At 34.6% G+C, this 25,342-nt stretch overlaps 1 protein-coding gene and 1 pseudogene across 1 annotated transcript; both read right to left on the bottom strand.

Moving 5' to 3' along the window:
• Positions 1–8,490: 8,490 nt before the first annotated feature.
• LOC149266733 (uncharacterized) lies at positions 8,491–9,141 on the bottom strand. The gene has a single exon (XM_089397291.1). The coding sequence runs from the start codon at positions 9,002–9,004 to the stop codon at positions 8,618–8,620; it is 387 nt and encodes a 128-aa protein (XP_089253417.1). The 5' UTR covers positions 9,005–9,141; the 3' UTR covers positions 8,491–8,617.
• A 10,222-nt stretch (positions 9,142–19,363) lies between these two features.
• Positions 19,364–20,090, bottom strand: LOC149266732 (uncharacterized; annotated as a pseudogene).
• Between the last annotated feature and the right edge of the window lie 5,252 nt (positions 20,091–25,342).

The following is a 25,342-nucleotide window of genomic DNA, read 5'->3' as shown; positions in this document are numbered from 1 at the left end:
ATGCTCGGGAACATTACAAACTCAACAAAAATGTTGGAAATGGATGAATGGAAGGAATGATGCTTGTTCAAGCCAGATAACCACTTCTAATATGCTTAACTCCAGAGATGGGTGAACACCCTCAAACTACAAGGCTTTAGACCACCAATTACTCACAGTTTGAGGATTAAGTGAACATGGAGAATACTGACCACACCAGTAGATGCACAAGACCATGTGATGGCCGGCTGCCACCAGTAAAGAGGTCTGAAAATCTATTTCCTCATGCACAAATAGGATGACAGCTCTCTGGCACTAAGTAAACAGAAACATGCATAGCACATTCAATGATACATACTAGATTCTAACACAGAGGTGGGATGACAACCCCTCTAATGCTAAACATCAAGAGCACATGAAAAATACATAACAGGCACAACCTAGAACAGAGCAGAAACGGAAAGTGAGCAATTAACAACAAAAGAAGCTTGTATTAGCTAAAAATGAAGACCAGGCGCTGCAAGTATCACATTAGTTACAGTCTCCAGAAGTTGAACCTTACATCAAAACAACAGCCATCAACCACCATCACATATCTGTTTTGGATATATATAGAGTTTGATTACAAAGATATTCTATTGCTCAATGCGTGGAGGGGTCATAATGGACCACCAACCACTTTTAACTCTCTGATGGAGTCTCTGCTACAATCTGACTGTGTTCTGCAAATGAATTTGATGCTCTCTGGTGCTCTGTTGTCCTTCTCGAGCAGGTGGAGTGTTGTCTGAGAGGAGCGCCATAACTGATAAATGCGTTTAACTGCTCGAGGCTGGTCCTTTCCTTCTCGGCCATTCTGTTTATTTAAAAGTGGTTGTTGAGGAGCAAATGCACCGGGGTACTAGATTCTGGCCTCCTTCTTCCTTCGGGTGCATGGGACAGGCTATGGACACAGACAGCATGGCGGAGGCATGAGGAGAAAGATCAACCGTTGAATCGCGTGGATCGACGGCAGGGATCGTCTTGCAGAGGGTATCGGGAGAAAACGGGAGCGGACAAACGTGAACCGTTGGATCCTGGGCGGGCAGATCCAACGGCTATCGGGCGGATAAGGTGCACGGGCAATAGCGAGCGGGGAACGGGTGAGACAGGCGGTAAGTGGTATGTATCGCACCGCCTTTGGAGGTCGGGCAGTATTCGTACACGGGCTCGCGATCATGCTTATCGCATGACGCGTGGCAGATGGGACAGGAAGGAAACCGCTTTATCGCGAGTTAACGCGCGGTTAAGTTATGGGCGCGGGAGGTGCGAATGCCGTTGGATCGCTTTGGTGGATGATCGGACGACGGAGATTGGTTTGCGGGGCGCGGGCCGTTGGATCATGGCGGAACTGATCCAATGGTGAAGGAGTAATCGGATCGACGCTTTCCTTTGAAAACCTTGGGCCTTTGCGTTTGCCGATTTGCGATTAGACCGCGGACCCGATGAGGAATTAACTGTTTTTAAGGAATATCGCATCGGCGGAAGTCAAGGGGTTTGGGCCTTATACACACATGATGCGATTTGCCGATAGCGATGAGGGAAAAGGGCTTATGAAAAGTGCATGGTCACATGATCACGGTCTCATGGGTTTAACTTTGCGCCCGGGGACCTGAGGGAAAGCGAGTTTGTATAGGGTTTTGGAGGAAAAACAAAGATACGGAGGGCTAAGAGAGTATGAGGAAGCTGAAGGAGAAGAAGGTAAATGACTACTGTGAGCTCCCTTTCGGCATAAACACACGGCCGAGCTAGTATTTGGTCCTCCAAATGCTGAAGTATGTAGCGGAGCTAACAGTTCCTTTCATGTTGTATTAGACATCTTATGCTTTGAAATTAATTTTGAAAAATAAATATTTCAATGAGAAACTAAGTTTCTAAATTGGATGAAATGAAAGACACAGTAAGCATGTTGACCGCCTTATTAAACCAATTTGGTATTAGAAATTGACTATTGTTATTTCTAAATTATATTTATATTACTATGTGTTTCTTTGAAATAATTTTAATTGGGACAACAAAGATGATTAGTGAGTCAAGGATTCAAACGCAAGATTACCATACTTGTGTAAGAAGCTCTAGGAGGATGTTGAGGATATTAGTTTACCATCTTTAGGGTATGGTTGTCACAAGTGGAAAATGTCACCAATAAAGGAAACAAACACAAAAATCCAATCCTTGTGATCTGCAAGGTAAACACAACATCAGGTATTGAAGTTGCATAATGAGGCAGAGTATCATCCTTGGATGTTGCTAATAAACTACTCATCAAGAAAAAGTGATTTATGCACATTGTACTATGCATTTGAGTTGCTACAAGTTATGAATTTTCATATAGCTTGCAACATTAAGGTAACACAATAAGCGAAGATCACTATATAATAAGTTAAAACATACAAACCTTCTTCTATCACACAATTAAGTCCTTTTCAATGGCCTTATTAGTCTCCCAATGAGTAGTCCCATACATAGGAAGCTCGTTTAGGTAGATATTCATATTAATATCTTCCAAATTCTCCATTTCAAACAAGTCAAAACTTGAACAACTAGCAACATCCTTTTCATCCTCTTTGTCCTGTTTGTCAAGCATCCTTTTTACAACTTCCATAATGCCATTTTCTTTGTGATGCTTCATGATTATGTCCTTTATTGCCATCGTGAATGCATGGTATTCCTTCTCAAGGAGTGAGAGCTTGTAGGTGCCTTTAGATGGTTGTATATGTGAATAACTAAGAGGATTTAGATTTGTTGTTAGATTTTCCATTATATGGAGACACCTCTCCCCATATGGGTGAATGTCTGAATCCAGATTTGCAAGTGTTGGGCAGAATGTGATGGACATTTGACCCATCCCACTCCTTTTGTTCGAGTACCCTTTGGATGTTTTACTCAAACATGGCCTAGATTGGATTAAAGACTAATATGAATAAACACAAGAGAGATTTATCACAGAAGAATCATATGAATTGGATCACTTACAAAAGGAGGTGATGAATGCTTTGACTTCTTGATACCACCAGCCATAAAGAGAGAACTTAGAACTTTTGTGAGATTTTTGCGTGGAGAGATTAGTTGTTTGCGCTTCTTGGACTCCTTACCAGTTTTGGACTTTGAATTAATCTTCGCATGATGATCTACAAGGTTGAAAGGCTTCTTTGTAGATTGAAAATTTAACTGATGATTTCCCATGTGAATATTGGAAAAAATTTCCACCAATAGCCCATTTACATGCTTTGTCTTCACTACCAGCGACATGATGAGAATTTTCCTTGTTTTAGCAGTAGGAGTGGAAGAAATATTTTGGTAGAGGGATTCCCAAGCTAAGCCAAGGTGATCATGTGGAATCAAATTTAAGCCTAATCGTCGACAGTTAAAATAGAAAATATGGTCTTTGCCCATGGATAGGCAGATATCGGGGTACCATTTTGGGAGGCTAAGTTGCTCCCAAGGAATTATAACAAAACCTTGTTTTAGATCCCTCTTCAATGTACATTGATAAAATTCCTTTTCTAATCCAAGAACCAGCGCAAGACCATGATAGTTCAAATTCAACAATATTTCCATCTTGTGGGAGTTGTTCACTTACATATTATTTGATGCTCTTCAATGTGGTGTCATGCTTCGATATACTATTATTATTTTTAATCCATTAATGATGTAAAATCATCTCCACAATGAAACTTTTCCTGTTATTGCAGGTGGGATTCTAGGCTTCGAAGTTCTATTTCTCTAGTACGGACATGGATTGATCATGACCTCGTATTCGACCGAGGACAAGAAGGGAAAACACTTTTCTCTGTTCTAGACTATATTCAATCTAGGTGGAGTCATAGATGACTTCGAATGAATCAATATAGGGAGCATCAACGTAGCCACCTAGAAAGATTGCCGCGTGAGGGTCGAGGATGTTGTAAATTTTGTTGTCGAGCATGTTGTAAATTCCACTGTCGAAAATACCGAACACTGTAAACTTTACAAGGTAGTGTTGACATTGTTTGAGGCCTGGTCATTCTCATGCCCGCTTCCACAATCCGGAGAGGGCAGTGAACATACCCGGGCAACAGAAGTAGACCAAATATGTTAGAAGCACCTAAAGCATGATTATGTTGTAGAGCGATTTGGAGTGGTTTGATATAGAGATTCATATTTCCATGGTGGCTCATGGCTGAATAACGGTGATGATGGTTCGCCCTACTGATCAGCCTCCTGTATGTCCCATGGCTCCTCTATTTTTTCTCTCCTGAAATGCGAGGCCTTCCCTACTAATTTTTCTCTCTCCAGAAATCTTAAAACACTTCTCAAAGTGCTATCACTCAAACCTAGAGACTTGAAGAATTAATATCTTGCACCAACTTTGAAAAGCACCAAAATAATCGCCTTTTAAAAAAATGATCATTTTAAGACAAAAAGGGTTAAAAATAAAATGAGAAAATTTTAAGACAAAAAGGGGTTAATACAAAATGATAATTTTAAGATGAAATTATCATTTTATCTTAAACATATGTCTGAAATACCTTTTCATGTAGTAGTGACTGTCACTATTAGAACAATCCATCACTTGTAGGATACCATTATATTGATATCGACCTAGAAGTTCTATAGCTAGGTAATGAGAGCATATTATCAACTTATAGGATGAGTATCTTATAGATCTATTGTAGATGGATTGGTTAGTCATAGAGTAGGTCATTAATAAAGTGATGGGCATTGAACAATGACATGTTCAACTTTAGCAAACCAACACAATTATAGGTCTAGCTTGCCAAAGTCATTTAAGATGAAATCTCCAAGTTTGTGCATAGAAGTAGGATGAGAACAAGTTAGATATGGTCCAAGCTCACTTATAGAACATTTTGGATGAGTTGAAAGAGTTGGATTTCGACATTTTTGAATTTTCCCAAACTATCTACTTATAGAATTCTTGGATATTGCATGAGCATCATGGAGGTAGTTATGGCAATAGACCAATTTCATGTAAGCTTAGTTGGGAGATAAGAACTCTCAAAGAAATTAGTAGTTGCAAGAAGGCATGGAGAAGATTATTAGATTATTAGGCTTGGTTTCTAAGGCACATGAAATTTAGGATTACCTACACAAAGGCGTTGTTGAAATCCAACTAATATGCAATGAAGTAGAAGATTGGTGGGTCTCATGCAATAGCACAATTGACCAATTGATGAATTATGAGAGAAGATTCAATATATGAATAGTGAACCCAATGCATTGACTACCCTTATTGAGTAGTAAAATGAATTTAAAGAAATTCAAGTTGTTAATGAAAAATTCGTAGAGTTAGATGATGTGCCTACAAAAGACAAGAATCCCCATAGATAATTCCAACTAAATACAAAACAAATCTACTTAGATCTCAAGTGGCTTAAATTTTTTGTTGGTTCAAACTGGTAAGTTATCACAAAGATGAAACCGGTATAACTAGATTAGGTGAAATCTCAATCTTTCATTGTTTGAGCATTAATTGTGTTTGGTAATTGGAGAAATCATGGTAGAAGGCACAAGAAACATCATTCACATTGAGAGAGAGTCAACAAGTGTAGTTCTGGCTTGATGGATCTTTACTCTATTTTTGGGATTGTAGTACAAGAAAGAGGTATATTGGAGGATAACATGTCATTTGGATACTTTCAACTATGCTAAATGGAGCTCCATATGGAGCCTTGAGATAGATGCACAAATTATTCAAAGATAATATTTTTGTTGCCTAAGTTGGTTGGTATTATTGATGTAGTACAATGTCTTTATTTAGCGAGTTAGGTTAGTTAGGTATGTATGCACTTCAACCTTAGAGCTCCACACTTCTCTTTTTTGACCATTTTGTTATTCTTCACACTTTTCCCTCTACACATCCTCCATGCCTTTTACTTCGTACTTATTCCATGATTTTCAGTCCATATGTATTCCATGATTTTCAGTCCATATGTATTCCCTGCTTTGTATTATATGTCGGTCCACCCTTTTCCCTTTACATTTCAAAATACTCTACATTCAACCATGCTTTGGCCTTAGGAAAAACAAATAGAAAATCAATTTGTAACTAAGACACAATACAAGAAATTGTTTTAGTAAATGTGGGATTGCTTGATGTGAAGAATGCTCCTAGATCAAACTCTTTTTCTATTCAATGAGAATTAAGAAAGTAGAGCTAAGTGTTATTAGCATTTTTATTTATTTCTTAAATTTTTTTATAGGCCTAATTAGTTTTGTGATAGTCAATTTTCTATGTTTTGGCCCTTTTTTGGGTATATTTTTTGGTCAATTTTGCCCAAAATCCAATAGCTATTAGTTAGAATCATAAGTTTCTGTGTAGACTGCACAATCCAAATCATAAGTTTCTGTGTAGACTGCACAATCCAACCACCTCAGGGGCTTTTCATAAATTTTTGTGTAGTCTGCACAATCTAATTGCCTAATGAGATTTTTCAGGTGCTAAACTTAATTATGTATTGAAAAGAGCATTTTAAACAACTAAAGATCACAATCTTTCCCAAATTATATTGTTGTCCAAAAAATCCAAAATATAAAAGAATTAGAAAACACAAAGAATTAGAAAACACCATTAAATTTTGATTTATAGCATACCACACATTTAAATATATTTAATTTAGAATGTTATTAAAGATAAATTTCAAATTTATCTTAAATAGTCAAAAGAAATATTCTTATCCTCTCCATTAAATTCAATTCATGATAAATATTTTATTTTAATAAATTCATTTTTTTTCATAATTTAATTAACATTCCCTACTCTTCCATACTTTTATAAAGTACCTTCATCCCTCAAAGTTAAGTTTGTTATTTAGTTGACTACTTTTGTGAAAGGGGTTTTAGTTTTTTAAATGAGTGGTAAAAAGTAATTAAGTTCTTGTCTTATTTATATGGTGTATATTAATTGATTCTGATTCCTGTAGAGTTGTGAATGTATTTTAAAATTAAAAAATGTAAATTAATTAACTTTTATAAGATATAACTTTGACTAAATCATTAGTTCATATTTCATTTAAAAAACAGTTTTAAAACAAAAAAAAATTATTTATAAAAAAGTTTAAAAAAAATCATACATAATTGAGTTAGCTTTGACTAAATCATTAGTTCATATTTCATTTAAAAACAGTTTTAAGGCAAAAAGTTATTTATAATTTTGTTTTTTGAAATCATACGGATTGATTCATCCAACATTGAAAAAGATTAAAAAACCAAACTGCTACATTTTTATTAGCCTTTCAAATTTTGCTTCATGACAGGACACGTGAATTTTTTAAAATCTTTTTAACTCTATTTTGCAAATCCGTGCAGCCTGCGGCATTTTCTTGGGTTCCAATAACATCCCACTCGTTTGACATGTTATCGAGAAACGATGTTTGGGTCGTTATCGAGGATTTCTCTTCCTCTGGGAAACGTAGATTCAGACTTGGTTACCTTCATAATGCAGGATCTTAAGATTTGGCCAGCTCCGTAAAAGAATTTTGAAATTCTTTCATCTGATTATGTCGATCAAAATTCAAACGACACATATAAGGGAAGCAAACCCACAATGGGGTCAGGTTAGGGGTATCGATCCTTGAACCAAAACCTGGTCGCTGGCACCTAATGAATCAAAATCAATGACCACCAACGAAGATCCTGTCTATCCACGATGGATGTGCCTGCCCTAATGTACCGCGACCTACCAGGGATATATATCGATGTCTCCAGTTGATTTCCAGTTAGATTTCACCCAGGAATTTGTAGGAATTTTCGAAGGCCAAAGGCCCACGAATTACCAAATTAATTGGATCCACAATAACCTCTGATTCGCCGAACAACATTCCATACACCTTACCTGACTTTGGCTTTAGCAGCTTCTTCCTGCAGCAATGAAAACAAATCTGTTTCTGAACGCAGCTCTTCATCTCCCATTACAATATATATAACGATTTTGGGGAGCCCTTGACTCAACCACTCCGCCCAACTTCGTTTAAATATATGTTTGAATCGTTTTCTGTATATGCCTATCTAAACGACATTTATCTTCACCAGCTACGCCCTGATATAGGTTATACGCGGCAGTCAAATATTCAACAGCTGTGCCCTGATATAGGTTATAAGTAGCAGTCAAATATTTGTAATACTCATGAAAAATAAAAACATAACATTGTAACTATTCACAGACATTAGCGACTCCGTAAAGTATCTTGTTATTATTTCGCTAAGGTACCAGGCAAGGAAAGTTGAGTCATGTTTATGTGTCATTAAGAATATAATGCTCAGTTCATTCTATTCCTGACAAAATCATAAAAAGCTCTCAAAATTTTCCACATTAACCAAAGATTTTGCTGGATTGATTGGCTGTTAAAAAGAAAATGCAGGATAATTACTCCCAATCTGAGGTTCTATAAGAATCTTCAATAGAAATTATACAGTCATAAATAAAGAATACTTATTAAAATAGAATTAAAAATGGTAATTATACAATATTGAATGCCGAATGAATATGGTGGCAATCCACTCTGTCAAGCCAAACCAGGAGTGGAATCATAAAAAAGAATTCGATAAAGAGAAACAATCATCTTATCTAATCTAAAGAGAAAAAAACGCATGATAGAGCTAACTAGAGGAAGACGGCTCCTCCAAGCAAGACGGCTCCAAATATAGCCATCTTCTCCAAACTCGGGGTGGTTGCAACCCCGCTGCTGGTGCTTGGTGGCGAAGCTGTGGCTGGGCCTTGAGCCGAGGGGCTAGATGCTGGACTTTGAACTGAGGGAGAGGAGGCTGAGGATGATGGAGTGACGACTTTAGAAGGAGCGCACGCAGGAGAAGGAACAATGAGGGCAGTGGCTGTAGGAGGAGAAGCGGGCGATCCCGCTGTAGGAGATTGAACTGGCGACGCCTTTGTTGTTCCTGCCTTGGGTAACGGCGTCGGTGCTGGTGCGGAGGAGGTTGAGCTCATCAATCCCAAAACAAAAACGAAGCAGAGAATTGCAGTGAATCGGCCCATCTTGTCTGCTGGTTGCTGGCGACGAAGGATAATGCAAATTCGTGTAATAACAGAAACTCTACAGAGTCGATCTGAAAAACTAAAGCAAATTTGCCCAAGAGAGAAAGGGAGAAGATAGCAAGAGAGCAGGCAAGGAATTGTGAATGGAGTCCTCGATGTAATATATTATAAAGGTCGTGCCACGACCACAATTAGTGATTCCTTTTCAATTACTCCACAACGCGATGTGGGTCACGTCTAACTGATTTCCATCTGTCCGTGTCCCTACTCAACAGCCTGTCGTCGACGATCGACCTTGCTTGGATGAGTTGGATTGCTTTCATCCGAAAGAACACGTGTACAAGGTCTCTAGATCTGTGACATTACATGCTGGAATGGTTTAACAGACTTTCAAGAATGCCATGATCTATAAGCATTTTGTCATACCACGGTTTGACAGCAAAGTCAAGAAGATAGGAAGTGTATATATGAATTCGCATGGAGTTTGGACACCGTCAACGTCAAACTTTCTGCCGGACAAATACTCCTCGCGTCTTTTGATAAAAGCGCGGTTTCCCATGTCCCGCAGAAGTCTATGTAAATTACGAGGAGATGGTCGTTGGCGTTGAGACTTTTCCAAAATGCGTAGTCTAAACACATCACAATTTCGCCTCGGAAAAGGTTGGCTTTTTTGGAGTAGATTTTTTGTTAAATCTTATTGGAATATATATATATATATATATATATATCAGATTACAGTTGTCAAATTGTGAAATTTCACAATTTGGAGGTGTATTAGGGCTTTTTGATAATGTTCAATTCAGTTTTTTTCTTAATTAGAACACTGAAAATTAAGCTTTTGCAATCTAAAAAATGTGGAATTAAAAAAATATATATATTCAGATCACCCCGTTGAACAACGCCTTTTGAAAATCCAAAAGCAGCTGGTGGTCATATGATCTTGGAAACATCGGATAGTTAAGTATAACGGACCCCGTAAACGGCTATCTTAAACGGGAAATCAAGTGGCTTCAACGTTTAGCAATCGCCGACCTGGTAAACCGCTCTGAAAAGTCACTAGAAATAAGTATACGTCGGCTTAAGCCTCCAGCAATGATGGTGAGATGGCTGTTTTATTTATTTTTTTAAGCTATTGTGAAGGGTGAATGGATAGCGTGTTGTAATTTGGGTGAGGCTAATATCAAAAGAATTGGATTTATTTTTTTATTTTTTTTGAATTTTGAATGATGTTAATTTTTTAATAGTAAATGTGCTGGTGCGGTAGAGGCTGAGTTGGTCAATCCTAAAACAAAAACGAAGCAGAGAATTGCACTAATTGGCCCATCTTGTCTGCTTCTGGTTATTGGGGAAGGATTCTATAAATTCCTGTAGTGACAGAAACTCTATGGATCTGTTCCTGTAAAATTTAAACCAAGAGGCTGCCCAAGAAAAGAAAACACAAGAGATCAGGCAGGGAGTTGTAAAGCCAGGGCTTAGTATAATAGATAGGTATTGCCAAAACCACAGCGAGGATTCCCTTCAATTACTCCCCCACCCGATGTAGGCCACTTCTAACTGATTTCGACCTGTCCGTGTCCCCACTCAACAGACTGTTGTCAATGAACGGCCTTCCAGCTCGGATGTGCTGGATCGCCGCCTACTATTTCATCGGAACGTACACGTGTATATTGGCGGTGGATGATTAGGCATTCGTTGTTTAGCAGCAAAGTAAAGAAGATGGGAGTCTGTATGTGACTTCGCATGGAGTTTGGACAGCGCTACCGTCAAACTCTTTATCGGACAAATACGCGTCATTTGATAAAGCCGCGGCCGCGACCTTCAGCTGTTGCTCGGAGTTTGAGCAAATTAGGGGGTGATAGTCGTTAGAGGGCATTGCGACTTTTTGAAAAGCCAAAGGCAGCTGGTCACATGCTATCGGAAGTATCCAACGGTAACAATAACGGTAATAATTTTGTTGATTTGGGGACTATTGAAACCTGTGCAAAATCCCATGATTTCATATGACGTTATGGTCTTCCAACTTTATGCTATTTCAACATATCTCGATATCTGAACACCTAAATATATTTTAAATCCAAGATCATATATTAACACCTAAATATATTTTAAAATAAAGCCTTAAATGGATTTTACCATTTATTTATTTATTTATTAATTATTGCTTCGTACTATGTCGTCGACACTGTGATTGATGAAGTAAATCAATTTTTTTCGTCCTTTGATCGCATATTGAGCATGTGACACTTGTGATGGAAGAAGTAGATCGACTTTTTTTCATATTCAAAGTTTACAGAGACCTGTGCTTTTAAGTCATTAACCTGAAACACTGAGTATCTTTGTTGCGAGGGACATTTTGGTAGGTTTTTGATTAAGGATGTTTACATTTTAGATGAGTGAAAGAAATATTTATAAATATGATTTTGTCCGGTGTTGTATATGTTTGAGGGGAATTACATAACGGTAGTTAATGAATCGGATTTTAAATTATTTCAAATAAGCATAGCTGTATGAGTTATGAATTAAATGGCTCATGAACTATCCATAAATATAATAAAAATATTGTATTTATCAATATTCATTTGTAAAGTAATGATTATACATTTACTTTGAAATGCCTATTTGTTTGTAAAACAATAACTATATATTTACTTTTACAACACCCCATCTTGAATCTATATTAAACTATATAAAATAATTATTCGACGTTATTATTAATTTTTTTAAACGTATATTTATATTTAAAAAATAACAAACCCCTCCCACATCAATTATATATAGATGAATTAAAGTATTTATTTTACGCCTAAACATCAATTATGGTAAACTTTAAAAACCGCCTCACGATCCAAATGTTATAAAATAACGAAATCCCTACCAATTGTTTTCAAAAGCGAAAAAGCATACCTAGAATACTGTGCTCTGACAACGACAATGAGAGATTCCTTTTATTTACTCCACCACGCAATGTAGGTCACTTTTAACTGATTTCGACCTGTCGGCGTCGTCGATCCGCCTCTCTTGGATGAGTTGTATTGTCGGCGACTATTTCGTATAAATGTACACGTGTATATCCGTTACTGGATTTGTAGGTATTGGCTCATGTGGTTGTTGAACGGTAATGTCAGGCAGATGGAAGTCTTTAGACCAATTCGCTTGGAGTTTGGGCACCGTCACCGTTAAAGTCTTTTCCAGATATATACGCGTCGTTCGATAAAGCCCCGGCCTACCAAAGCTTCGTTGAGGTTGGGCTAAATTACGAAGTTATAATCGCAAGAGTGGCGTGCAGACTTTTTCAAAAGTGAAAGGCAGGTGGTCATATGATCTTGGAAGTGTCCCATAGTTAACAACAGACCCTGTAACGGCAATGAAATTAGACATTTTCAACCGTTAAGAATAGCCGACCTAGTAAACCGTTGTTTGGAGATTAATAAGGCTGTAGTCCTAACGATTATGTCTTTTTTCCCTGAAAGTTATGGAAATGAGACCGGCATTTTTGTAAATTTATGTAAAAGCTGTTAAGCTTCATCATTTTAGGCGTCTATTAATAAGTGAACGTTAATTTATTAAAGGAGATTAAAATCAATTACTACAAAAAAATTATTGGGATTGGATTAATTTTCATAATAGCTAGCAGATTTGAATGGGAATTAGGATTCAAATTGATACGATATAAAAAAATAAAATTGTATTGGGGTTGGATTAATTTTTATCATAATTTTATGTGGTGGGGTTAATTTTCATAATAGCTACCAAATTCAAATTGGAATTAGGATTCAAATTGATACGATACAAAAAATTGTATTGAAAATTTTCAATTAAGAAAAAATTGGATAATATACCTCTTAAACATTTAAATATATTCATTTTTTTTTTCTTTTTTCTTTTTTCAGTAATAGCAATACTATTTTCTCATTTTCTTTCCATTCATTTTAAATTTTAAATAGTTTTTAATAATTTTGGTCAATATAAATAATTTTAACCGTGTTATTCACTAAGTAAAACCACAAGGGCACTTGTCTTTATCTCCAAAATCTCTCTACTTTTTAAAACTCAAAACTATATCCCTCCCTAGTTTCAAATCCTCTCTAAAAACTTTTTGTAATTAATATACTTAAAAATTAAATATCCAAAACTCAAAACTATATCCTTCCCTAATTTTAAATATTATATAGAATCATTTCTCTTTAAAATTAAATATTCAAAACTTATCTTTATAAGATTCCTCCCTAATATAGACATATTTAAAAAATTAATTACTTTTTATAAAACTTGTTTACCTTGTAAAAAATCTATTCAACTTCAAGTCTAAAATTCTTATTTTCTTTTTCTTCTTGTCTCATTGTTTAAACCCTTCAAAATATTATTGAAATTGAAAATTGGGAAATTTCCCTACTCACAAGAGTTTCTATTTCCTACCTGTAATCCATCGCCACCACCCAAGTTAACAAACCCATGCCAATAAACTATAAACCTTGATTTTTTTGAATTTTGAGTCATCTATGTGATTAGCTACCATGAACCAAATCTAATTCAAGAGAATTTGGTAGTTATGTGTAAATTACATGATTGCACATGAGCTTATCATGCCACCAACATAGATCCATCTTAACTGAGGATGTACCAAGCATTAAGAGGGATCAAATCTCTTTTGATCTCTAAAATAAGTTTGCATGTCAATGGATTTGATCCCTTTCTATACTTCGTAGAGTTGAAGATGGGCCTAAGTTGGTTTAATTCCCCCACTTTAGATAAGTTATATTCCACATGAATACCATGGGTCATTTTAATTTTTTTTATTATTTTATTTTGATATGGTTATTTTTAATTTTATTGAGAGGAGGAGAGGCGTAATAGTTATCAGTTTTAGTCATTTTTATTTTGTTATTTTTATTTTTGCTGAGAGGAGGACATGTTGTAGACCCCCAAAGGTTTATTAGTTTATGATGGACTAGTCTATTGTTCTGGTTACTTTTAGTCAAAATCCCACAAAGATATTTAAAAACTTGAGTTTAAGTTGTTTAATATGTAGAATTCGGATGTCCGAGGGTGTTGAAATCATTTATGCATTCAAAAATCTATTTTAAACAACGAAAAATTCACAATCTTGCTTGATATTGTGTCACCAGATTCTTGTGAAAACACCATTTCGTCTATAAGTTAGATGAAGTCGTTTATTATTGGTAGCTACATGTTAGGGAGGCCAGCCTAAGGGATCAAATATATTTTCACTACATATCAAGTGGGCTAGCCTAGAGGGATCAAATGGTTGCTTTAATAATTAATTATAGCTAGCAATTGCACTAGATGTTGCAAAGGAAATGTTGTAAGGCAAAAACAAATGGAGAAAGGGAATAGATGAACACAAATGTGATATGTTACAATTTGAGTGAAAGAAATAACATGATGTTGAAAGTAAAGTGAACTCCTCTTTCGTTATCCTATTGATTTGAGTTGCAATATGTCAATTGAGGGAATGCTTAAGAGTTTCAACATTGTCTTAGCCCGTCAACGTGTTTTTGCTTCACCTAATACCATATTTTTTTATACCTTGTACATCCTCTTCCATGAATACTAATACTAACTATTATTTCTTTCTCTTTGCTGAATTTTCATACAAATGTACCAATTCAAATAACCAGGATGTTGAACTGATATCATTGACTACCACTTTTTTTTGGTCTACAATTCTCTTTAAGAGGTTTTGAGAATAACCAACAAACTAGAGTGACAACAACTTATTTTGGCTTTCGAGATTTCCTTCACCAACTTCAAGATTTCCAACTGACTTAACCTCAAACTTTAACAATCAACATAGAGAGTGATATTCTATTTTCTCCTCCAATGTACATTGTATTGTTGGATCACAACTTGTTCCTATTCTATATTCACGACTTCTACCTATTGTATATCCTTTTTTTAGCTCTAAATGTGTAAATGTGTGTGTCATTGTTGAACGTTATCAACAAATCCATTAACACTACTCTTTCAATGTTTTAATCTGCATTTCTCTTCACTTTAATTCTTGTGCATTAGATTTCTTACCCCTATTTTATTTAACCATTGTTTGGTTTAACTTATAGATAATAAGCGTGGTATCTAAGAACATCACTTTGGGAAGGTCGTTCATGCGAGGAGAATATGGTGAATATGGAGGGTGGTTAGTTGTAAAAGCCTTTGGCAACAAGTGGTTAAACAAAACTAGTTATTAATAGAGCATTGAATGAGGCATAGGAGTATACCTACTACAAACTCTTTTATTATCTAAAAAGATTTAGTTAATCTAAAGGGATTTAGTTTTGGTTTGTACCCTTCGAAAGACCAAGAACATCTATTTAGAATCATACATCATTAGTCTGTGATAGATGAACATAATCTTTGACTATGCTAGCTTTGCCCATAAGTCTTGACCCTGCATCAATCAAAATCCCATTCCTCCACACATGTATGTATGTCATTTCAAACCTCTAAGCATTATTGTTGTTACATATATTTTGTTATTGCAAATTCTTCTTGTGTGAGGTGCATTATTACAATTCCTAATATATTTTTTAGGAGAAAGGAGAGTATGAATGTAGAATGAAATCTTTCACATAAGGATATTCCCTTATAGTAGTAAGACTTGCCAATATTATGAACATCACATAAATAAAAACCATAACAACAATCCAAAAAATACCCACGAGACATGACATTGAAACTACATGCAATGTTAGTAAGAGAGGGAGAAATCACATCAGCCTTGGACCCCATAGAATCTAGTGGGATCAATCATATAAAAGTTAATGGTGATCCTCTATGTGTTTTTTCCCCTATAGACCATTCAACATGGAATACATTATAACTCTGGACATTTGTCCATTAGTTGGGTTGTGGTTCAACAGTAAAGCAATGTGATCTTTTTATCTTAACTTGCCCAACTTCAATTCTCGGTGTATCAGTGCATGCAACTCTCACTTACGCCTGGGTATTCCTAGAATGGCATGTCCTAGGAATTTCATTCCTACTCTGGCCAAATATTGGGTGGTTCTTAGTGGAGAAATAAAAACTAACAACATTTATCCATCTATGCTCATCAGACTTCATCTCCAAAGATATGAACAACTTGTATGTGAAAGCTTCCTAAACATTTTATGTTACAAACTATAAATTGGTATATTTAAGCGACATAATAAACTGGTATGTTAAATTAAAAAATTACTATAAAGAAGGATGAGATTAATATCAATTTTCTGAACAAAATTTGTTGATTTATTCCAAGAGACTTCGACCCAGGGATTAAGAGCAAATATTTTCTTAAATAATAATAGTTTATATAAAACATTCAATGTCCATCATGTATTTGATTAAATAATGTATCACACCCATAATTCTACACATTTTTCATATTTCAAAAAGCTCGATGCATTTTGATAGCTACTGAGATCATCATCCTCTCGAACACATATATCAAATGATTTAATTATATAATTGGAGCAGGTGTCATGGAAAATATCATGTACACCTTGGAATTTCAGTTCAACGACCATTGAAGACAACATTAATGAAAGTGTTGAAAGAGTGTGAACATTCCAATATCTCTAGACATCAAAGGGTGGTGATTCTTTGTGATAAATTGGAAAAGGAGACTCCAAAAACTAGTAAAAGGAAGAGTGACACTTTCAACAAAGACAACAAACAAGATGAAAACTTTGACCGATCTCATCAAATTTAATTTTTCCAAAATATTTATGGTTATAGTATTCTTTTATTAATAATGCCAACTTGAAATGCATTCTCAAATAAATGAAAATAATTTGACAAGATCCCTTGCCACTAGTAGATTAGATAGAGACCCGATTTAATGCCTAAAATTGATTAAGAAATTCATTAAGTTAAAACTACAATCTAACCATTCTTCTAGACCATAATAACAATACCTTCAGATTCTCACATCTTCACTCGTTGAATGAAATTAACCTATCTTAAACTACAAAAGTGTTTATTGTAAGTACCAAAAATTGCATGTGATGGTGATTGTGGTGGTAGTGTTTCATTAGGGTGAGCTTCCTCCCATTTCTCCAATGAACAATCTGATTCCCAGGAACCATCTAATTCCGTCGAGCATGGACTAGTCATAAAAGGTAAATAACCCACACATTTGACCCCCTAACACCCCCAAAGCATTGTTGTGCTACACATATAAAAAAAAAAGATAAAAAGTGTCTACACAAGGACCCACATATTTCTGTGAAGCGGATTCTTATGAAGAAAAAAGACCCTTTTATTCAAAAATTTTGGTGAGATTACAAAAACTTCCAGGTTTTAATGCATCCATTAATTTTTAGTTACATTGAGTTCATACACAGTGTTTTACCATCGTCTTAGATGGAAACGATTTTTTTCATTCCCAAGCACCTATTTCAACCCTAGGTTTAGGATTTTAGGAAAAAATGAACCCCCAAAAAAGGCATTGGATGGTTGGAATGATTGAACTGATGGAAATAAGTTACAGGGATAGGGCAAAGAGCTTCGAGTGCTTAAGTGGGACTTCATCAGCCACGTTCCTAGTTACACCAGAAATTACATGTGATGGTGATGGTGGAGCAGGGCTTCACCACTAAAAATTTCCTCTCGCTCCTCCAATTAGCCATATAATGTCGATAAACCATCTAATTCCATTGGGCATGGATTAGTCCTAATAGGTAAATCACCTAGGAGATTCAACCCCCTAACACCCCCAAAGCATTGTCATGCTACACATATAAAAAAAAAAGATAAATAGTGTCTACACAAGGACCCACATATTTCTTTGAAGCATATTGTTATCAAGAAAAAATCATTTTTTAATCAAAAATTCTGGTGAGATTGCAAACACTTCAGAGGTATAATGCATCCTACATTCAGTTCATACACATAATTTTGTAATTGCCTCAGATGGAAATGGTTTTTTTCATCCCCAAACACCTATTTCAGCCCTAAGTTTATGATTTGAGAAAAAAATGAAACCCTAGAAAGGAAATTTCATGGCTCGAATGATTAAATTGCTGGAAGGAACTTACAGGGATGGGACGAATAGGTTGGGGTGCTAAGTCCACTGGTGGTGAAGGAGGCAAGCTATCATCCCTCCATATCAAGGCCTTCTTCATGGCTCATTATCATAGCCAACTTTCAAAGCAACATTTATTGTAACCAACTTCCAATGAGTTCTCCACCGCCTATGATGTTCCAATGCCATAAATTTTCTAATCGCCTAACACATTGGATCAACAGTATAAGACAAGGGAGTTTTTCCCAAAGGGGTGCCTTACGACATAAAAATTTAATTTGATTTTAAAATATTGTAATTGTAAATTAATTTTAATCAAAATTTAAAGGAAATAAATATTTAAAATTGTAAATATTTTGATCATATAAATTGATTTTGTCAAATAATAGTATCATTAAATTCCATCCACTTAATATATATATATATAACTAAGCAAAGCATTATAATGGTGTTTGAGAATCCCAATTCTTTGTTTATTGGATAAGGAATCACTTTTAATATTTTTTATATTCATTCTCTCTATTCACATATTTGTAGGGAATTTAGGAATGGAAATGAAACATTTTTTATTGACTGCAGAATAATTTTGGGAACTTGAAATTTTTTGGCTTTTCTAATTAAAGTGTGAGTAGACTTAGGTTATTTAGTTTGGTGTTTTAAGCTCAGATTTATTATTGTAGTATCAATTTTATTTTTTTAAATTGCAAACATAAATGAAACGGACATTGAATCAAACCCTAATCTCTAGTAAACCATACTCTCACCTCGTTGATTGTGCCTCACTTTGTAGGCACAAATTCTAGTGACATGAATGACAACTCGCAGAGATGAGTGTTTTGAAAAATGTGCTTTTAATTTCCAAACGCATAAAGACACCATATGAGAAAACAAGTTGCACTCTGGACCATGCCTGAATTTTAGTTTTGCAGATGGAAAATATTTATTTAATTTATTTTTTGCTTAGTATGTAGATTGTTTTTCATTGACAATTGGAGTTGGCTTTGCTCTAAAACAATTGGAGTTGGCTTTGCTCTAAATCAAAATTGTTGTGGATATATCTAAAGATAAATTACTTTTCCAATCAACATTGAAACTCATTTTGGATTATCTTATTTTAAAATAAAATAAAAGCAATTATGCAGTTGTATTATGGAATCCAATGGGTATTCTTGTATCTAAGTTTATTAACTTGGAAACTGTGAATATAGGGCCATATGTACAGTAACTGTGAGGTCTGAATTTTTATTTTGCTTGTTGTACACTGTTGAATTGGAAAAGGTCGTAGTCTACCTATAACTGTTATAAACACTACGAAAGTACTTTTGCGTTCATGATTACAGTTCAGTCTGCATCACCATGCTCCAGAACATAACCAAGGACAACAACCCATGAAGGACTGTGGCATGCACGCCTTAGTCACTATCCATGTACCCTGATGACTCTCTAGCTCGGCGACTACAAACCAAAAAATTCCAGCGCTTTGGCCAAAATATGAAGTAAAGTATAAAGAGCAACAAGACAGTGGTCTGTTTTCCCTTGACGATGTGCCTCCTCTTCCGCAAGGCATCTAGGCTATAATATTTTTCCTACAACACAGATGTAATGCTGGCCAAGTACCCAACCATGTTTATATACACAAGGATAGAAGAAAAAGGTGAATATCAAAATTGAATTGAAAAGAAACTCTCTTGAACTCACATATTTATAGAATCCCACGTTCTACATAACTAGGAAGAAGGCCTATATGTAGACCGTCGCATAGGCTAAGATGACTGTAAAAAACCATAGGAGAGTTACTGTCAGGAACTTCCAAGACCTGATAACGACGGTCAAAGTGTTCACAAGTGAAACATTTTTGGCTGTGTAGATGGAAGTCGTCATGTACATCACCACCACAGTGGGCAACATCCAAAATTCAAACACCCGATTCATCATCCGGAGCTGTGGGATTCTTTTGTGGATGATAAATGGTCCAACAATAAGGCAGGCCTTGTCAACCTCAGTTCTGTGTGGATGGGACAGCGGTACATCTTCAATTTTCCGCTTCTTAACGTGTCGCATGAGCATTGGAGTGTGGAATCTTTTATTGTTTATGGAAATTTCACTTTTCATGATAGGATTGTTTGTCTGCACTTACTTGTCTGTGTTGCGCTTATTTTTCTATGTTAGGCTGTGATTTTTCCATGCCGTGTATGAATTTAATCTAAAATAGCTTATGAAATGTCAAATCTAAATAAGACCTATTTTTTATTCTTTCAATTTTGTTTTGAAGTTTCTGAGTTGCTTGAATAATTCCACAACTTTTGACATGAGAGGTGTCCAACTTATCTAACATGATGGTAAGAATTCGGAGATATTTTAGAATGTCATTGATGAACAATAATTAGTTCAAACAATTAACCTCTCTTCTCGGTTGTCAATTGGATTATAAAGATATTTCTCGAATCTTTAATTTTTAAAAATTTGATGGAGCATATTTATATTTAGCTTGACTTGTAAAAATAGATAACTTAAATAATCATAAATAACCACCTTGTTTACTCTGGAATAGAATTTCTGAATTTTGAATTTAATTTAATTTAAAATAGAATTTTTGAAATTTGAATTTAATTTAATTTAATTGAAAATAGAATTTTTGAAATTTGAATTTAATTATTAAATGGAGAAGAAGATTTTGAGTTTCACTAAATATGTTTATTTTAGAATAGTATTTCTGAAATTGAAAATTGAAGAATAGTATTTGTAAAATTTTCAATTTAATTATAATTATGAAGTGGATAGTAAGAATTTGTTTTTTAATTTAATTATAAATAATTATTTGGAATAATATTTCTAAAATTTTAATTTACTTCAATTTAATTTAATTTATGTTTAGATTATAATTATTTTTAAATAAAGATTTATTTTGGCTAAAACATAATGTGCGACAATCAACATAACACTCTTATGAGTCATTCAAATGTTGTACAATGGGTTTCTTTTTAAAAATATATCCCTCTTCAAGTTTGATATTTATTTTACTCGTAGTTTTCCTCATTTAAACCTCTATTAAACTACAAAACTTAAAAAAAGTTTGAGATTTAATTTTTTTATGCATTTCGATTATATAGATTATAAACTCAAAGAAACCCTGATAAGCATTTTTGAGTTAATGTTTGCAGCTCCTTTACACTAATTTTCACTGATTTTTACATGGTCATCCGACCTATGGTTTATAGATATCAGTCCTCATCTTTACAGTTCCATGATGCAAATGCTTTACCAAAACTATAATATCTATATAGAGCAAGCGATAGTTGCAGGTTCTGAAAAGCAGACTTCGTTTCCTTTATTGGATATAAAAGACATTATAAAAGGATTGGAGACACAACATGGATCAGGAAGAAAAAGAATAAACCAGAGAGCTCGATTTCACTATTATTATCATTTAAGTGAAAGCTTGGCCATATATTATTATTTCCCCAACCATTAACACATTCTAAGATTCACAAGACTATTTTTTCCGTATATTATTGATTGTAACGGGAAGAAGTATAAAATTAAAGTGCTTTAAATAATGAGAAAATGGAAGCATACATGTTTCTGTTCTCGTTTCCATAGCCCAATTTACTTTTCCAGAAAAACACATTACATAGACTATTGAGGTTCCAAATGCAGATGCGGATCAGGCATAAACTGTGCATGAAGACAAATCGTATGAGGCAAAATCCACCAGTCAAATAACAAATATAGAGTTAGCCATTTACCTTGAACCAAGGGATCCCGTGGAGAAAAATCAGAGAGCTTGATTCCCCTATTATTATTATCATTTAAGGGAAAGCTTGGTCGTATATTATTATTTCCCCAAACATGAACACATTCTAATATTCACATGACTATTTTTTTTTTTGTATATTATTGATTGTAATGGGTAGAAGTATAAAATTAAAGTGCTTTAAATATTGAGAAAATGGAAGCATACATGTTTATGTTCCTGTTTCCATAACCCAGTTTCCTTTTCAAGCAAAACACGTTACATATCCTATTGAGGTTCCAACTGCAGATGCAGATTGACCATACACTGCAGGTGAAAACAAATCATATTAGTGAAAATCCACGAGTCAAATAACAAATATATCGTCATCCATTTACCTTGAACCAAGGGATCCCATAGAGAAGGGAGAGACAACAAAACAATAAGTTGAAGCACTACCATCACCCGTGGAAGCAATAATGTAGGGTGAAATTGACCTCACAAAAGGAGGAAACACAGAAGCATATGCATTTGGACTAGTCCTCATTTAAGTTAATTACGTAGAGGTCAAAGTGGTGGTTATAGAACCCATTATAGGGGAATCACCTGCCTAGTTCCATTCATTTTCCTATAAGAAAAGTTGGAGGAAAAGACATAGATATAATCCTCCACTATAATAAGGATCGTATGAATCCATTTAAATGCTTGTAATAAAATAGAAACAAATCGAATACATAGAACTCTGAAACTTAAAGAAAGAGCAATCAAAACGATTGCAAGAACTATGTATTGGAGATGATTATTTCCGTTATGAGCCAATACAACTTTTAAATAGATCCACCCACCCAATCAATTATTGCTAAACAAGAATAACAATTAATAACTATTTTTCTTACTATTTTCATGTTTATGTTTAATAATACTTAATTGTTTTATTAATGGTTTAATCTAAGGGAAAACCATTATTCAATTGTTTAACAATGAATCGAATGGAGAACAATGGTGCAGAGTAAGATCTAGGGGATTTCTTCCCAGAGGGAAACCCCTTATGACGTAAAAATAATTATTAATTTTATGTCTTTTTTTCGTCTATAAGTTAGACTAAGTCATTTATTATTAGTAGCTACATGTCAGGCAAGCCACCCTAACAGATCAAATCTCTTTTCACTACATGTCAAGTCGGGGATCAAATCTCTTTTCACTACATGTCAAGCTGAACAACTTAGATGGATCAAAACATTGCTTTAATAATTAAATATAAATATATTTATTAATGTTATGTATTATTTTATTTTATTTTGACCAAGTCAAAATTTTAAATAGGACATTACAATATCTCTAACATCTTTATATATTTGGTTGGATGCTTCTATGTTTTTTATTTTATTTAATATTTTATTTTATTTTATTTTGATACTTAAAATGTTAAGCGTTACATCTCTAACATAGTTGGTGGGAGATGTCGGGCGGTATAAATACAATATTTACACCAACATTTAACTTGTAAATCTGGGTAAGTAAACTTAGAGGCATAGCACAATATATGCCAGAACATGACCTCAGGGATCTGTTAAATAAAAACCAAGCTCTTGCAAGAAATTCAAAAGAAGCATCATTCAAGAAAAAGGAACAAGACTCTTTGGATGCAAAGTGAACACACTCCGAGAATCTACTTCTAGCTCCTCTTCTGGGGTGAATTGACTCCTTCAGTAAGTCTTCCTTAGTTGTCCAGGGGACAAAGGAATGTAGGCCCCATTCCAAAGAAAGTGATTCAAGAAATAAGGAATGCAAAAACTCTTAAAAATTACTGCTATGTTGCAAGCATGAAACTAGAAATCACACGGCAACTTCATTCCAACTAATCTAAGGAAATAATCGAATGCTTTAAAAAGAATCAAGATAATAATGCATTGCTTCTCTTAAAGACAATTCAATACTTTAGTTGTAAGATAAATATGCAATAAGAACCAATATATAATTCGTGTTATTTACCCTGATCTTATTAAATACTTCCTTATAATATATGCAACATTTAATTATAATGAAGAATTTTGTGAGAATTTTGTCAACAAGATTCACAATCTTTCCTTACGTTGATCTGGGCATCTACTTGCAAAAGTGTGGGAATAAATGTTTTTTTGCAAAAGTGCAGAAATCCATCTCATATAATATTCAAAGGCAATCATGAACACATGTTAAGTTAAGTTAACCAAAATGCTTGCTCAGCAATTATTTCACCATTGCATTATGGAAATAAAGTTTGTTATGTAGCAACGAGACCAGGGCAAATCTTTGTAATAAATAAGAGACGCAGTTAAAACATTAACCATTTACTTTAGTTTAGCCTTTATGAAATACATCCAAAAGCATTGCTATTAAATTTAAATAACCAAAGCAGTAAAATAAACTTTGTGGAATGGAATTGAAAATAAATGTCTAAAGAAGAGCTATGAAATGAAATTGCAAAATTATCTGAGATCACACTCACACTATGAAAACTAAAATGCAGTAAAAGAAAGTTAAGAGGTTTGGGGCAACGGACTGGCTGGTGGGCCCAAACACCCAACTCGGTTCCATTGTATAAATTTAAATCACAGGCTTTAAAACATTTAAGAGAAACAAAAGTTAGAAGCTATTGCCAAATAAAATCATTTTAGAGTAGAAACCAAAATTCGAAGTTAAATGTCGAAGAACTTCATTGCAGAAAACTTGTTACAAATTCATAAAACAATGTTGCACTGGTTCTAGTGGTCCCCTTGAGGGATAATCCCACTAGTGCGAAGATCCTCCCTTCCTGTACAACAAGACTGATTCCCTCCTCCTGCAAACAAATATGATTTACATAATACAATCTACCATCTACCAAAAACCAGCCTTCACACCTACATGACTCCTTCCTTTTATAATGTTCTTTCATTATAATTTTGGCTCTATTCCTTAGCAAACAACATGGGGATTGAATCCCAAATGATATTCATCAATAAAATATCAGTACAACCATTTACCCATTGAAGAAATGAAGATCTAGCATGAATTTCCCAAATCTGGCAGTTTTCTACAATTCCGGGAAAATCGACTTTTTAACAAAATGCCTCGAAAGAACTATGCATATCTCCTTAACCATTACAAATTTCAGAAAACTATTTGGATGAAATATATCTTGTTATATTTTCAACAATAACCTCTCTCAGAATGTTCTAGTTCAGATCCATTGCCTCGAAAATTGTTCCTGAAAATGACTGTTCGAAATCTGAGATGTTAAAATTATGGAAAAACGTCTATTTTTAGAAAACTGCCTCAAAGACCACTATGTAAATTTTATACCATTTTGAATTTTATAAATCATTTTGAGGATTTGTCAATTTTTTATACTGGGACCAAAACCCATGTTCCATAATTTCTCTATTCACCTTGACCTGCATGAAAATTGAGGTAGAAGTTGGCAGTTTGGAAACTGCTGCGAATTTGGGGCTGAGGCATTAATTATTGACAAAACATAAATCCATATGACCTGGGTTTTTCTTAGCTTATATGGAAGTGTTCAAACAATATTTTGAACAAAAAACTCTTTCATATTTCC

The sequence above is a fragment of the Pinus tabuliformis genome, chromosome 6 (genome assembly GCF_031772625.1).
Source record: "Pinus tabuliformis cultivar Carrire ecotype Pingquan chromosome 6, CPIR1, whole genome shotgun sequence".
Classification (NCBI taxonomy): domain Eukaryota; kingdom Viridiplantae; phylum Streptophyta; class Pinopsida; order Pinales; family Pinaceae; genus Pinus; species Pinus tabuliformis.
The sequence above is the reverse complement of the archived record's forward strand: the minus strand, read 5'-3'. Positions and strand labels throughout refer to the sequence as shown.